This window comes from Carettochelys insculpta, chromosome 8, assembly GCF_033958435.1.
Source record: "Carettochelys insculpta isolate YL-2023 chromosome 8, ASM3395843v1, whole genome shotgun sequence".
In the NCBI taxonomy this organism is placed as follows: domain Eukaryota; kingdom Metazoa; phylum Chordata; order Testudines; family Carettochelyidae; genus Carettochelys; species Carettochelys insculpta.
The window spans coordinates 37094223-37111751 of NC_134144.1; the positions used below are offsets into that span (position 1 = coordinate 37094223).

Sequence of the window (17529 nt, forward strand, 5' to 3'; positions counted from 1 at the left end):
CTCTGGGTGCCTACCTCACAAGTTAAAAGTAGTGGCTGCAAATATATCTTGCCTGGCCACCCTTTCCTCAACAGCTGTAGAGGAGAAAAAAAGATGGGCTTTGCAATGTGCTCAGTAGGTTACCCAGGTGAGTTCCAGCGAACCAAGGCAGGTAACAGTCCAGGACCAAGGATCTTTTCACAGAATGCCCTGCCAGCAGATCCTTCCCATTTCCTCTGAGGAAATGCCAGCTTGACTTGCTCTGCTGATCTGAGCTGTGGTAGTATGGCATGATGAGGAAGGCATGTCCTCGGATATGAAGGTCCTGAACCATTTATGGCTACATAGGTTAAAACCAACATCTTGAATTCAACCCATGTTGTGTAATGGAGTAACGAAGGCAGAGTTCCTCTTGTATGGGTGTTCAGCTTGCACAAGAGCTGAAGCAGCAGTAAAAGAACACTTGGAAAACATGATTTGTCAACACTAATTACAGTAAATATTTAGAAAACATCAGTTTCAGAAGAAACCAAGTACACCACCAGCTGCATCTGTACTACTTACCAAAGGGCTTGTCTACACAAGGACCCTCCTTCGAAGGGGGCACGTAAACAAGCCCAAGCAGAGAGCTGTGCTGCATATGCAGCACCTCATTAGGCTAATTCTCGCCGTGGGAACTTCAAAATTGCAAACTTCGAAGCACTGGCAAACCATGTAGTCACAGGCACTTCAAAGTACCTGCGCAAATTCGAAGTTCCCACGGTGAGAATTAGCCTAATGAGGTGATGCATATGCAGCACAGCACCTCATTGCTATTCTCCATTTGGGCTTATTTACGCGGCCCCTTCAAAGGAGGGAGCTAGTGCAGACAAGCCCATAGAGGTTTTGAGCACAGTATTTAGTGCGGTCCATGGTGCCATAATCACTATGTGCTTCAAGTTCCACAAATAGGCTCACTGTAAACCTGCTCAGGGTTCCATGGGCTGCCTGCGAAGTCACAGATCTGGAATCTCTCAACTGACTCAAAAGTTCAAAAAGAAAAAAATCTCAGCAGCCACCCATAGCCAAACCTCCCTCCATCTCCCTGGATACCTCCTCCACAGATACAGGTTATCCTCTGTCTGTGATTCCCATTGTTAAACTTCAATATTACAAAGTTCTGCACAAGCAGTACCCACAACGCTTTTTGCAAGGAGAAGGGCTATTCCTGGCTGAAAAATGGCAGCTCACAGAGATCAGCACACAATTCTAATATACAGAGGAAACTTAAGATCAGTAACTTTCAAGCGTTCATGCAGAGCACATTGCACTAATCCAATCTCAATATAGCACTCCCGCATGTTGTACTGAAACAAGGTCCATATCCAAGAGAAAAGGCAGCAACTGCTTAATTAGAAGCAGGCCTGGTTGTTAGACTGATTTCTTCCTAAATATAAAGTCTAAGAGTCCCTGCCACGGTCATCCAAGACCTCTTTCAAAACCCACAAGCCTTTCATCCCCTAGTGCCCAATTCACTAGAAGCTCTTAGATCAACCTTCTGCAATAGGCATAAAAGAGAAGCAATCAGATGGCAGAAATGATCACGGGTGTGTTGTATCAGAGGGGCAGCCATGTTAGTCTCTATCTGCAGACTCTGGGTATGGTGACGGAGTGAGTGGCAGCATGCCTTCAAGCCCAGGCTGATAATTTCAGGTTCACGCTACCACATTACAAACAGCTCTATAAACACTTTTAAGTTGCAGCTAGGGCTCTGAAGCATGATCCCTTCCCTGAGCTTCAGTATGGCCTCAGGGTAACAGCTCATCCATGAGGTCACCACTCTGCATGCAGAAGAGGGACTCAGCCTCTCCTGGTACTATCATCTGCTTCACTCCAGAAGGGGGAAGGGCTGTCAAGAAACAATGTGATTTCAAAGAAGGGAGAACCCAGTGTTTCCCACCATTCTCAACAGTGATGATAGCTGACACACACACCTCCTAGAACTGGAAGGGACCTCAGGAGGTCATCTAGTCCAGCTCCCTGCCCTCTTGGCAGGACCAAACACCATCCCTGACATCTATTTTCCCCAATCCCTAAAGAGTCTCCTCAAGGATTGAACTCACAACCCTGGGTTTAGCAGGCTAATGCTCAAACCCCTGAGCTAGCCTTCACATCCCCTCTCAATAAAAAAAAGGTGACAAGGCAGAGGCTGAGGAAAAGGAAGAGACTCAGTCTCCACAAAGGAGGATATACATAGATTTTTACTGCACAAAAAGTGCACCCAAAGGAACAACCAACTCTGGTTAATTCAGCCCAGGACCATTCACAACTTCCTTCCTTCCTGCTTGTCTCTTTAATGGAGTGATTTCCTCTCCACTGCCGCCTCCATTTGGTTATTTGTCATCTTTGCATGCGCACACCTACGTGCCTTTTCCTGGACTGTTCCACAAAACATGGTATTTATTGCCAAGTATCGGGGAGTTTCCATTAATTTAATTTTTCTTTTAAATAAATATTCAGACAAGTTTTACTATTGGATTCAGGCATTCACATGAGGATAACCACAAGACCAATGTGAAGGAAGTAAGAATAAAAGAGAAATTAGAGTAAGGATCCCAAAAGGAAAAAAAAAACAATTTTTATTTCAAAATAGTTTCAAAAGGTTCTTTGGTGATATCCAGATATTTTAATATATGGTTAATCAATTGTTATAAAGTCCAACAGGTCAACAGACTGCTTATAATAGACTGACTCATTCAGGTCTATAAGTATTGTGTGTCCAAAATGCCTATGTCAGTAACATTCTGATAACACCTATTAATCATTTAATTCTGTATGAACCATTGATAAACAGAATCTTAATATTAAACGTGACAAAAAGCGTTTCTTGCATTGTCCCTGTCTAGCCAAATTAAAACGTCAAAATGTAAAAAAAAAAAAAATTACAAACCCAATTTCTACTTACTTGACTATCAGGCTTACTCAGCTTAACGGAGTTACTTTAAAATCACTGATTTGAATCTCTAATGTTTTATATACAGCAGATTTGAAAAATTCTTTTCCACAAAAAAATACAAAACTTAATGTCTAATACATAATGTACCTTATGTGCCAGGGAAATCAGACTGCTGACAAGCAAAGTATTTTTAACTTGAGAAAGTCGTAACTCATTCTGTGACAATGGACCACATTTTGTGCACAGAACTATACTGATGTTGAATATTTTAAAATACTTACTGTGAATTTCTATCCTGCACTAGCTGTGTTAGTTTTCGCCAGGGATTGTACGCAGAGTCAATGCTGTAAAGCCGCATGTGCATGGCCAAAACATGGAACAGCTGATCTGAATTGGTGAAGGGGGAAAAAAAATTGTTAAATAGCTCTCAAATATTTTGTGTCAGTTTACCACCACTTACTTCCTAAGACTTCTACAAAAACTGATGCCTTCTAAAATGTTATGCTTTAGTGACTGGTCTGCAAGATCCTCTCTCATATAACTTCCCCTTATGCTAAGTAACCCAGGTTTTAAACCCCATGAATAGTTAGTTCCATTGAGAAATATAGGTTGATTTTGTAAAATGTATATATTCTATTAATTTATCTCTTCAGTCGGTAAACCCTTAATGCAACCAACTACCTCCATCATCATCACAAACCCTCAGCTCCTGCAAAGCACTGTGAAGAAGACTGACAATGGGGAGAAGCAACAGCCAAGGCTGGTGCATTGGAACAGATCTGTTCCATCACTGCTGACAAGAAGGAACAGGGGCTGGCAGGGAGCATGAAGCATCTCTTATACCGCACTAGAGAGGCACTACTGCAGGGGTCGCTAGAGGTGCTCCCCAACTGGTATTACTAGGGGAAAAACTTCTGGCACTGCTACACATGGCAAGCACACACACCTACTCTCTAGTGAACAGGAGCAAGCACTCAAAGGAGAATCTCTGGATCCAAAAAGCCTGGCACAGTATCCCCTCTTCCTGCTTCTATGTTCTTGCTCTCTCCTTAACCATGTGTCTTCTTCCTGCCTGGCCCCTTTTCTGGTATGTTTCTTTATTTTAAAAACTTCCTTGTTCTTGATCTCTTTTGTTCCACTTGAGGAAACTTTCCACTATCCTAAACCACAGAATCACAGGGCTGGAAGGGACATCTAGTCCAGCCCCCTGCTTCAAGCAGGACCTCCCTTCTTTCAGAGCAATCAAGTCAACTGGCTTCCTAAGAATGCTGCTCATTTGTTATCCCAGATATTTGCACTTGAATACAGTTTTTATATCCCAAAGACCTTCCTACTGTATGTGTCTGGGGCAGATGTGCTACAAGAGTTGTCAGTAATGGCAGATTCACATACACAGATATTCAAGAAAAAGTAGATTTTCGTAATACAAGCTCACAATGTCACTCAGAATTAATTAACTGTAAAGATATAGCCTCAATGTGCAAGAGTGACATCAACTTCTCACTTGTTTGTCTTGTACCTGAAGTACTCTTCTGCTGTTCCATGTCTAAAGGTTTAAAATTCCTAAAATTGATGGAGTCAAAGGTTCTGAACCCAGGCTGGATCACCTCAGACATTCATCTTTTGAGGACAGATACTTTTAGTACCACAAGTTTATCATGTGGTCATCTTTTGGACAGAACTTTAAAAATAAGAGTTCATGCCTGCTTTGCCTTGACATTACTCACAGCCTGGTATTTTACTTAGGAGCACTATTTTGCCCACATTCTTTCAGCAATGCATTGTGCAGTGTGTCATCAGCTTCCAAACTATATATGGCTGTATTTTAAAGGACCCTGATATTCATTATTATTTTCAAAATACTTTTTGAATCCTTTTGGACAAAAGGCACCATGACACTATTAATGTAAACTATTACAGAATCCTATGTGAAATGTGATTATTGCCACATAAATGTGAATTGTACAATTGGTCTAAAGAAAAACTACAATATGTATTAATTACGATAACTATTTCACCACATACATCTGCTCTTTTTTCAGCGTTCATCTTTGCTTTGTAACTCAGTCTGGTAGTTATAATTCGTTAAGACAGCATCTTCGGAGTGGTCCAAATGTTTACTTTTTGCTAGTTTTGAGACCTCCTAAAGCCCTTTCAATTACTTCTTCTATGTTTACTGCACATTTACATTCCTGTTCTACTGCAACGTTTTGATAAAAATATAGAATTTTTAAAGGAATTTTCTAGTTTCCCCATAATTTGGTTCACTTTTTTCTTTTGTTCCCTTCCTTCTCTCCATGTTTTCTTTCATTTTACACTATATATTGGTGTCTGTTTCAGAGTTTGCCCTATCTAATTCTTCTATAAGGTTGAATAACTATTCCTTCTTTTCACTCTCTCTTCCTCTACTTCCCTTCAATTCTTCCTTTTTGCTCAACCTTCTCCCCCATGTTCACATTGATTCTTTTATTTCTTTCTCTTGCTTCTTATGTTTAATCTCTCTCTTCTCTCTCTCTAACCCCCATTAGACACTCATTACACCTGCACATACATCTACAGGCCTCTAGATTTAAATTAAAATAGTAGCTATTAATTTATTTTCCACAAATAGACAATTACTCAGAGGTATTTTGTGGCCAAAAAGTCTTATGCAAAAGTCAGCTGACTCTGCCAAAGCCTGAGGGCTGTAATTAGTTCCTAGGGTTTGCAAAATAATTGAAGATGTAGATGACACTGGAACTGATTGCTGTCACCTGCTTTCTGAATAAAATCAGTCAATGAGGACAAAATACATCTGCATTTCTTCCAGAAAGACATCACAGCAAAATGCTATGTTGCTGACATATTTCTCTAAGTCCTGAGAACACACTGATCTTTTAGAAAAATATCCTAATTTCTTTTTATTTAAATGAACATCTCTAAGCTATTGGTTTCCTCCTTTTTCTAAGGAAAAAAACAGAAGCCATGATAATTTATACCAAACTGCTCCTTGCTTCAAACAGAAAGGCACAATGAGGCAGAAATGTACTCAGAGCAATTAACTCTTTGTTCCCATAGTGACTATTTTCCAAGATCATATTTAATATAAAATGAATTGGTCAAGCATCATATTTCAGCACTAGAGGGTTTATTATTTGTACATTCAGGCTATATGTTTGTGAAATTAGGACATTTTGCACTATAAGATGAATTTCAACAGAAATAACATATTACCAAAAGCTTTATGAAACAAAAACTTGGATTTTGTCTGTGGAGACAAGAGAAAGCAATCCTACTACCTATTTCAGTTCTATATAAACATGATGTGGGATATTCAGTCTAAAACAGGCACAATTTAACAATGTTCATGTTGCATTTTTTAATTAAAATTTTTCGAAGAAGTTATTTTAAAATATAAAAATAATTCTCCCAAGTCAATGAAGCACAAACATAATACGTTTTTTCCTAGATTTAGCACAACAAAAGAATACATTGCCCCCAATGGGAACACAGTAGCAAAAAGACATGATTTTCAAGTTCTCTTTTTGATGTCTGAAATATTCACAATCTGAAGTACTGAAGTGGCCATTTTTTATTACTCTTTTTGGGGTGACTATGTGATGATGAAAAACAAGAGAATAAGGACTAAACAAGAATACAGAAAGGCATTAATATACTGTTTCTTCACAAAAACTAGCTTGTCTTATATACCTCAAAGTTCAAACCACAGAATTCTACTCCCAAAATTTTCCTGAGTCTCGGGCTTACACAAAGGCAAAATTTATCTGTCTTTATACACTATGCTGTGCCATGACTGCACCTCACCAGAGACTGAATATAAGCCTATAAAAACTGCTACCTCAGATGGAAATAAGGGGACTTCGAAGTAGACGGGGGCCTTTCGAAGAGGAGCCCCGTCTGGATGAGCCGCATGGCTGCAAGCCGCGTCAATTTCGAAGTGTCACAGCCGCCCGCATAATAACGAGGCGCTGAATATATATTACAGCGCTTCATTAGTAAACTTCGAAATGGCCCTCTGCATGGCCATTTTGAAGTTTTTGGCTAGTGTAGACGTAGCAAATGAGTCATTAAAGAGACACCCTAACTGCTCTCCCATGACAAGTAGACAGTACACTATTTCTCATGGGCCCCATCTCAGAGATAATACTATGGAATCAAGCAGTGATGATGGTGTGTAGAGTAAGGCTACGTCTACACTAAAGCATAAAGCCGATTTTAAGGGAGTTAGGTGGATTTTATAATGTAGCTGTCTTCGCTACAAATATCATTAGGTCAATTTTAAGGTGTCCTAAGGTTGACTTTTCTACTCTAGCTTTTTCACGAGGAGTAACATCGAATTTGAATTTACAAGGTTGACTTAAAATGTTAGTGTAGATACAGCATTACTTAATTCGATTTTTCTGGTCTCCAGAAGTTTCCCACAATGCCCCAATGTGTCTGTTCTAACCATCAATTTCACCTCCACTGCTCTCCAGGTAAGCAAGAAGTAGGAAACAGGAAGCAGGAATCAGACCAGCCTTTTCCACTTGACTCCCACCACCACGGGGCTGCTGGGCTCTCTGGCAGTCCTCCACACTATCTGGTTGCTGGGCTCTCCAGCTGCTCCCCTTCAGCATGCGGCTACTCCCCCCATGGGGCTGCCTGGCTCTCCAGCTGCCCCCTGCACCATGTGGCTACTGGACTCTCCATCTGCTCCTGCACCAAGTAGCTGCCCCACCACCATGCAGCTGCAAGGCTCCCCAGCTGCCGGGTCCAAATGAATCAAAAAAATACTATCAACAATACCAAATAGCAACTTTTCAATAGCTCCAAACTGAAACTTGCCAGATTTTTATTTCTGTATTTTACATTTCTCAGGGCGGGCCTCACAGCCTATAACGGCACACGCCGGGTCAGGCTGTGGAAAAGTGGCACAAAAATGTATTTGGCAGGTTGTTTTCAATGGGAGTGGGGAGTGAGGGCAATGCACTCTGAGATGATTACATCAGACACTTACAAACACTTTTGGTGCATTTTTTCCCCCATAACACACAGGCAGGAAACCCAGAATACAATGGGATGCAGGACCTGTGGGACAGGTACCCACAATGTACAGCTGACCAGTCAAACTTAGCAAATGTTAATAGGGACATGCTATATCAACTCTCTAAACATGTGCGGACACTCACCATCGACTTTATAAAATCTTGTGCCATAAAGTCAACTTTAATAAATTCAACTTTATTCCTAGTGCAGACATAGCCCAAGTGAAGGCTCTTGCCTAGAATCTATAAACTAATATTCTTCAAACTATTTGTCTGGTCATTTTTTAAATCACAGAAATATCAAAAATTATAAGTTTGCAATATAATGAATGGTACTGGCAACATAAAGATGGACACTCCTATTTTTCTCTAATAATGCATGGTTGAGGTGACATGTAAGTTGACCAAAGGTAAATAAATAGAAAGAATACATACAGTACATCTGATCACTGGTTCTCACTGCCAGAAGTGAGTTCTGAGACCAAGAGCTTACCAGGATGCAAAGGATTAGATATTTGTATGGATAGTCAGAACAACTTCAGTTAGATTACCTAGACTTTCGTGTGCTTACTCACAGGAATAAAGTTAAGCACTTGCCCACAGATTTGCAGGACGAGGGCTTCCACACTATTTAGACAGCTGTTAGATTGTTTTTGTTTTCAGAAAGTACTTATTTATGAGTCCAAATTATGTAACATACTTAACAAAACATCATCTACATTTGCAGTCTAAAATTAGTTATTTTGATTCATGGCAATTTATTACCAAACACGCTCCTCCAAAATGATATTCCTCAAAAAACACTTTACTGGATGCCAGTCTGTTCTTTTCCACTGCCTCATGCCAGTTCTGCTTTCAGTGTTATCTGATCATCATACAGCAGAGTGGGCGCTTTCAGAAGACTAGCTGGAGAGAAAAGACCCTAGAGAAGCTTTGGGATTGAAGCTGCTAGCGAATAGTCATCTGATGGCCGGGCTCTCCAAGATCAAGGATAATAGGAATTCTGTAAATATTTAAATAACCAGCACTTACTGCTGTAAAAACATCCTTCATTATTTTCAAAAATATGAAAGAATACTTTTGATTCCATGGGAGGCCAGAAAAGATGGTCCCATAGACTTGTTCATCTTTCATTTCTATCTACGCATAGGACAAAGTAAACAACTTTGGAGAGAAGATTATGTTTTGACAAATGAACAGCAAGATGTGTCCAATGTTTGCTAAATTTACATCTACACGAAATTTACTAAAGCTATGGGTCTTCTTGTTTAGTTTGGACCTCTTCCTCTGTCCCTACAAATATACTTTGCACATTGATATAAGCTACTGCATTGTCTTTTGCCAAAGAGAGAGTTTAGTAACTTCACTCACATGCGGTATCACATCCTATATACACAGAGTGGAGGAACTCCTTTAAGAGTGATGATAAACTGCATGTTTGGTTCACATATTTTACCCTTCAAAAGTCAGAGGCACATTTTTAACCTCAATTCTTCTCACATTTGTATTTTAAATACAGATAACTATTACCTGTTTTGGCTTTTTTTCTTTAAACTCATCTTATAATTCCTTTTCTTCTCAGTCTAGAGACTATTATTCATATTTCCAGCGTTTACAGGGATGGAGGTGACAAGCAGCCCTCTGTAAGTGGAGCAAAGCAGGTGCTTCTTGTTTCAAGTGCAGTATGAAACCAATAGCCCTACTGCACTTTTGTCCTCAAACTCTGGGTCAGGACTCTATATAGATCATTACTGGAGATACTAGCTGGAGTATAGATTTTAAACAAGGAGTCCCAGATATCTTTTTCTCTTTGTAGAACATAGTTAGCCTATTTAATGTCTTCAGTAGGAAAGGTTTGCTGTCTGTCTTCCCAATCATTGCTGATCCTGTAGACTAGAAATAATGAGACCAATTTTCCTTCTTGTGAAGGTCAGGAAAATCCTTTTTCTTTCAGACAGTAGGTTGGGCAGCATCGTCAGACAAATATGAGACCTTGAGCACTACACAGATTAAGTAGCTAATATCCTCTGGACCGAAATTCTTCAGAGTGATGTACTTATAGTAAGAGATCCATTTTAGAGAGGATGAAGGAGAATTCTGTCCTTTTTCTCTAAAGAATACGATTGGCTTTCTTCTTAGATTCTTTCCTCAGGAACCGAACACATATCAAGATTCTTAGCAACCAGCCAGTGAGGCTCTTTTCTACATGATAAAGAGTGCTTCCACAGACCTGTATTTTGTTCCATTTAAAAAATTGTGCTTGCAAAATACCTGCAGCTTCTTCATTATCTTTATGCAGAGCTGAATCACCCTTTTTCTTATTTAAAAGATGAAATGGTTGTAGGGAAGCAACCTGTTTTTCTAGGTAGCAGTTTAATATTATTATGAGTTGAATCTTATGCTTGGGAAATGTAGACTTACTTGCACAATACTATATTACCCCTCTGTGATCTTTCCAAATTTGCATCTGTTCAGTACAGAACAATTACAATCTATGAAAATGTAAGCCCCCAATAATCTGCCATGGATTCTCTCACACCTGTGGTGATGAGGTCTCTCTCTTGTGACTAAGAACACTACACTATATTCGTCTGGTAACAACTGTGAAGTTTGTTGATAAGGTATTGGAGAAAATGGAATATGGTGTCCCGGGTGAGCTATTACAGCAGCAAGAGTCAGTGATGATGGCGGGAACAAATAGGTCAAGTGCTGTTTCAGTAGATTGCACCATGAGGGCAGCTGCACTGGGGAAGTAAAATTAAGAATGATTAATGTAGCTGCTAGAGTCAGCAACTGAGCTAGTGTGACAAGAATGATGAAGTGATAATTACATGGCCAGATTTCTATTAAGGTTTAAAAATGTTGTACATTTATGAAAATATACACAGTGTATAACACAGACATGCAATTCAAGTCCTCTCTCCAACATGTAGGTTCTTTACAGGAGGTATAACATTAGGCATTGATGACATGAGGTCAGAGTTTTTGCAATCATCTTATGAAGGAGAAATAATATCTGCTAATTTGTACCAATTTTGTTTTTTCTTCAGAATGCTATAAAGATTTACAGAAAGATCAGATCTCTCAAGCTTTGCTCTTTTTGCTAGGATTTGGTCAGCAGAATGCAACATGGTATTCTCCTCCCCTAACATAAGATGTGGTATGAATTGCCTTCTTTCTTCTTAAGTAAATAACATATGCTAAGGAGAAAGGTATATGAAAACAGATTTCACTTCCTTGAGTTTTTCATTTAAATACTATTGATTCCTTCAATGTCTAAGTAGCAATTTTCATCTTCTAAGATGCAGCATACATTTATGATCCAGAGTCTTTCTTCCCTCTGTCTTCTCCACTACATTGATATTTTGCTGATGTGTTTCATTATGGTTTTTATCTATCTAATGTCCCACAAATATCACAAAACCTATTATTCCATATTTCTCGCTTTTCATAAGCTGTTGTATTTACTTATCATTTCCAAGTAACTATTAATTCAAAATGCCCTGAGAGCAGCAGATGGAGATAGGAAAACTCAACTTTTTTGATCTCAACTTTGGATGAAAAGTCACTACTGATATAGTCTTCCTGTTAGCAATAACTGCGAGAAAACAAAAGGAAACAATGATCTCTCTCGGAGCTTACATAATCAGTCTCTAAATTGGAAGCAAATCTGCATATGTATAAATAATGGAAAAGTATTTGGAACTCTTGTAAGCTGTCCTTAAAATGAAGTGCTCACCACCGTCGTCTTCTTGTATAGTGGTCCTAAACAATGAAAAATTGTCTCATTAGGTTGTTTCTATTCCCTGTCTAATGACTCTTGTTCAGTTTAGAGCTCAGCAATTCTATATTATGCAGTGACCTGTCAATTGTCACAAATGTGATGCCAGTGTCTGTTTTAATCAATTCCTTCAGTTTTTTCTATTAGTAGTTTCTTGATACACAGAATTCATTATGAAATTGAAACAAATGGCACTACACAGCTAATACGTGTACTTTCTACTGAACTCTGTACCAAGCTCCTTAGCCAAGTAAATTGGTTTGCCACCATCCTTTGAATGTGACCACACTTTCCACATGGGTATTTGGATTTGCCATCCAGAAATGGTATATGATATTTCTCCAGGAAAATCATTTGGTTCTTGTATCATTCCCTTGGTATATAGAATGTATCCATCTCACAGAGTCTAGCAACATGAGCTCAATTTACTGGACATTCCAACTAGCTTCCTACAGGAGTCACATATAAAACTCTTTAAATCACTTTCAGATCCTTTACTGCAATGAGCATCTGCCAGATGTATGCAAACATTCCTATTGCCAGATAGTTCCTCAACCATCTGTGTGAGCCCTTGTATCCCCTTTTACATTCTTCATTCACAGCTCATAATCTATTATTAAACTTATTTGAAGAAAGCTAAAATCTCAGCTGAACATAGATAGCTCCCCTTAATGTTAAGTGCCGAGGTCAGTTCCTCTTCAAATAATATAGGAGCAAAAAGCATAATTACACACGGCAAACAAAAAGAATTTTGTCTGACACATTGATATTCTGCAAAATGACTATAAATAGAGAAAAAAAAAGAATTCCCTTTTTTAAAAGTGCAGAATCTGTTTTACAAATACAACTATACTCAGACTCAAAGGCTATATCTACACAAGTTACTGTCGGAAGAGCTGTTCTGACAAAACTACTGTTGAAGGATTGCGTCTGCACATAAAAGCAGATCATCTTTTGATCTACTCTGTTGACAAAAGGGTAGCCCGGATCATCTATGCAGCCTTTTTTGTCCACAGTTTCTGTTGACAAAACACATTGTCTGTGTGTAGAAGCTCTTAGAGTTCTGTCAACAAAACCCCAGGTTCGTCTATACAACTCTCTAGTGTAGATGAAGCCATACACCTGAGGGGTCTATTTTCTCTCAGTAGCATGAATGGACTTTTTCTGAATTCAGAGGCTGAGGACAAGAACAGTCTCATTAAGTTCCATAACATTTAATAAAACCTGCTATCTATGGAAAAAACAAACAGTGCTCTTGTTATAAGTGAAAAATCATACTATTTAAAGCTAAACACATTAATGAAAGTGCAGCATTATTCCGGTCTAGGAGGACCTATGTTTAAACAGGCATCTATTTTACTGCAAGATTTAATGTGACTGAAAAGTATTCCAGTAGCTCATGATCCAAGCCTTTTTTTTACAAGTTTAGTGACTGCAATATAAACAGCATGTGAATGATTTAACAATAATTTGATGGGATCTATGATTTAGTAGTTTATTTTATAACAACATGATTTTAGTTTAAAGAGTTCATTTCAAGTGAAGCATACAAAGCCCTTTTTCAAATTGTCTGAACTATGAGGCGATTTTCAAAACTACTCACACACCTCACGTAACAAGCTTTGATACGACTCAGATTTACACAGTCAAGTGTGTGAATATTTGCCCCAAATATTATTTTAGGTATTTCTAATACATAAATCACTAGAGTATGCAGGGATTATGCAACCTAGTTTTCAAGTGCACCCTCTGCTACAACCGCAGCCATAGCTAACAGCACATATTGTCACATAATTGCTCAACAGTTTAGGGCAGCAACTGAACATGTTCCACTGAAATTTCAGTATATAATATTAAGAAAAATAACAATGAAAGCTTAGGAAATGTGCAATTATATTCATTAAAAAGTAGCAAAAACAACATTTTAGGGTACGTAAAAGAGTTAACAGAAATTCAAAATCTTTTCCCTCTTGTATGTAACATGGCCCAAACTCATAACAAAATTTAAATCTTGCTTTGGTCCAAAGATCTTCTACTAGAAAAGACTGATCTGTATGAAAATGAATCAAGGCTGAAACCCTAAGGTTTTGTTTGCATACATTGAAAGGCAAGTCGTCGTCAATCAATTCTCATATGTATACCAGGAATTCTGTGTATCAAAAGACAAAGTATCATATATCACAATATTCTCAAGTCAACTTCTGACAGGATAAGTGCCTAATCAGAAGTTTATTAGAAAAAACTTCCAAAGTACTGTAACAACGATTTTAAATAATACGTGTTATGTTTTGGTTATGTATCTCATCTGTATTTAACCCTGGGTATGAGCAAAACAGAGAATTTAAATTAAAATTACATACAGGAGCCTTGGAGGACATTTTTTATTTACATTTTAAAGTTTTTCTAAACTGTCTTTTGTTTTAAATAAAAGCTATGTTAGAATGTTTTTTTGTTTTAGTTTTACTTCAGTAAGGGATGTTTGAGGCACGAACTCCTTCACTTTTCCTTTCAAATAGATCAAATGTATCTATTTGTCAACTTTTTTCCATTAAGTTTCCAAAAGTCCATTAATTTCACACTTACATTCTGCCATAAGAGACTATCAATATGCTCACAGGCAGTTATGCATTTCACCAGGATGTTTTCCAACACTGGCTGATATTTAGGTGCTGGTGATAAAACACCAATAGAATGAAAGTGATACTCCTTCTACTTCTTCTTCAAACTTGTACTCCAAGTAGAGCATAGGTCATCTACAAGTCTCCACTCTGTCTCAGGACAAAACTACGAGCTGACTAAGGAAATATCCCAGTTGTTCTCCTTCAGTCTCAAGAGATCTTCTCCACATTGTCTGAAGTTTTCCTCTTTTGTGTTCCTTGTGGGGTCCATTTGAGAGCTTGTGTTGAAGAACCACAGTTTCGTCTTCACAAATATTATTTGTGAACAGCACATGAGACAAAGTGTCTTGAATGAAGTTTGTAGCACCTGATAGACTAACAGATTTTTTGGAGCATAAGCTTTTGTGGGCAAAGACTCACTTCATCAGATGCATGTCATGTCATGCATCTGATGAAGTGGGTCTTTGCCCACAAAAGCTTATGCTCCAAAAAATCTGTTATCTATAAGGTGCCACAAAACTTCTTGTTTTTGTGGATACAGACTAACACGGCTACCCCTCCGATACTTGAATGCAGCTGTTGCTTTCCCTATCCTGGCATTGATATCCTTGTCTGTTCCTCAGGACATGAAGAGGAGGGTGCACGACATGCAGAGGATGTGGGCTTGATATTATCAAAAGAGAGATCTGATACTTTAATGGAGTAGACAGCAGTAGCATTACACATCATCACAGACAGATTCAAGACCAAAGTGCAGAAGGTACTGAGTGTGCAATGTTATGCATCAACCAACTAAGCAGCTGAGAAATGTAAAACAGACTTCGGTAAGAAACTACAAAGTATTGTGAACAGAAAACAAAGAAAGATATCTTGATTTTGATGGGTGACTTCTTTGTGAAAATTGGAAGCATAAATACAGGCAGAGAACAGACCCTGGGAAAAGACCTAGGCAAGACAAATGAAAATGGAGAGTGCTTCAGTAACTTTTGCTCTTTCACCGGATTGGTGACAGGTGGTAGTGTTTTTCCACACAAAAGGATCCATAAGGTCACTTGGGTTTCACCAGGCCAACAGTCAGAAAACAAGATTGATCACATCTATACCAGAAGTTCTTTCAGAAAGTGATACTATATACTATCAAAGCTTTTAAATGGGCAAAAGCAAAGTGTTCTTTTGATACTACTACAACACACCAAATACCCTGCTTTAATGTCTGGTGAGTTTAGTTCATTCCATTTTAATCATAATTCACAAACTAAGGGGCTGATAATCTCATATTACTGTAGACACAAGGGTCAAGATTGAAAAAAAAAATCCTTTATTGACCACAGGCTGCTTTCTCCAACCAAAAAAAAAAAGATCACCCTAATTTAGAAACAGTAAAATGGCAGAGCATGAAGAGAGGCAGTCAGTCACATGGAGCAAAAGGCAGATTGCTATGATCAAAGACCTGTCATCATTTATTAACGGAATGCACTCAAAACATGTCCTGTGCCTTCTAGACACAACATGATGCAATCTTGGTCCCACAAATACTTTTGTCTTGTAGAGAGACTTTCATTTAAGGTTTTCCTTGCACTGTGCAAATGTTACACATCACAACAATCTTGTGGAAGAGATAATATATCTATTGCACAGGTGGGTAGAAGACAGAGAGAAAATCTCCACTACACCAGTTTTACATTTGGATAAACTAAGGCATAATGGTATGCTCAAGGTATCCAGACACAGTCAGAAACAAGCTAGGAACAGAACTGTTTTAATCTTCACCAGCCATTAGACAATACCTCCATTACAACAATTCCTATGAAAATGAGCTTTGCACAAAGGTAGCAGTTGTTCTACAGCTGTGTGGGAACTGTTTTGCTTAACGTACACTGGATACTATGCTGCTAATTTTACATTACCTCCAAAAATGATGTTAAATAATATTATTTAGATTGCAAAGCAAAGCACCTGAAATTTAGAAAATGCCCACACCACTTTAATCCTGTCTCTTTGTGAGCCTACATTGTGCACTGAATGAGGCAGTGCTTTTATGTAGAAAACAGTATGTGATTATGTTACTCAAAATAACATAATGCAAATGCACAAGTGGCCAGAAATAAGGTTGCACGGGTAATTGTAAATCTGGTATTTCCTAACTTTAAAATGCTCAGATTCTTTTTAAAAGGAGAAAGGTGAACACAAATCCTATTATGTGCAACTCTATCCTCCCGTCACATATCATCCACAGACTCTGAACCTAAGTCTTCAGCAATGCAGCACTGACTGCAAAACACTTAAGCTACAGAATTAACTACTTTGGCTGGTGAAGGCAGAAGGCTCCACCACTCTCAATCCAAGAAAGAGGATGAATCCAATTGCTGGGTCTTGGCAGTAATTAGTGGGTAACAGAGCCAAGGCCCTCTGCCACACACATACACCGCACTCCCAGGCTTCAGATAAGTTCCTGCTCCATATGGTGCCCAAGAGGTGGGATAAGCATTGGCCTCTGGGATCATGAGCCAATTAGAATGGAGAGTCTCAACCAGTGCAGCACATAAGAATGGCCATACTGGGTCAGACCAAAGGTCCATCCAGCCCAGTATCCTGTCTGCTGACAGTGGCCTATGCCAGGTGCCCCAGAGGGAGTGGACTGAACAGGTAATGATCAAGCGATCTCTCTCCTGCCATCCATCTCCAGCTTCTGACAAACAGCAGCTAGGGACACCATTCCTCACCCATCCTGGCTCATAGCCATTAATGGACCTAACCTCCATGAATTTATCAAGCTCCTTCTTCAACCCTGTTATAGTCCTAGCCTTCACCACCTCCTCTGGCCAGGAGTTCCACGAGTTGACTATGCGCTGTGTGAAGAACTTTGCTTTATTAGTTTTAAATCTGCTGCCCATTAATTTCCTTTGGTGTCCTCTAGTTCTGATATTATGGAAACAAGTAAATAATTTTTCCTTGTTCACTTTCTCCACACCACTCATAATTTTATATACCTCTATCATATCCCCCCTTAGTCTCCTCTTTTCTAAGCTAAGAAGTCATAGGCTCTTTAACTTCATATGGGACTCCTAATCCAAACCATTAATCATTTTAGTTGCCCTTTTCTGAACCTTTTTGAATGCTGACATATCTTTTTTGAGATGAGACGACTGACCTTTGGGGAATGCCACTAGTCACCCCTCTCCATTCTGAAAA

At 38.8% G+C, this 17529-nt stretch overlaps 1 protein-coding gene across 4 annotated transcripts in view; it reads right to left on the reverse strand.

Annotated features, from left to right (window-relative positions):
- Window positions 1-17529, reverse strand: part of UBR3 (ubiquitin protein ligase E3 component n-recognin 3) — a 189465-nt gene that overhangs the window by 44270 nt on the left and 127666 nt on the right. For all 4 annotated transcript variants that reach the window (XM_075001016.1, XM_075001019.1, XM_075001018.1 and 1 more), the window contains one exon: window positions 3196-3301. In XM_075001016.1, the coding sequence (XP_074857117.1) occupies window positions 3196-3301 (106 nt within the window). The remainder of the gene's footprint in view (window positions 1-3195; window positions 3302-17529) is intronic.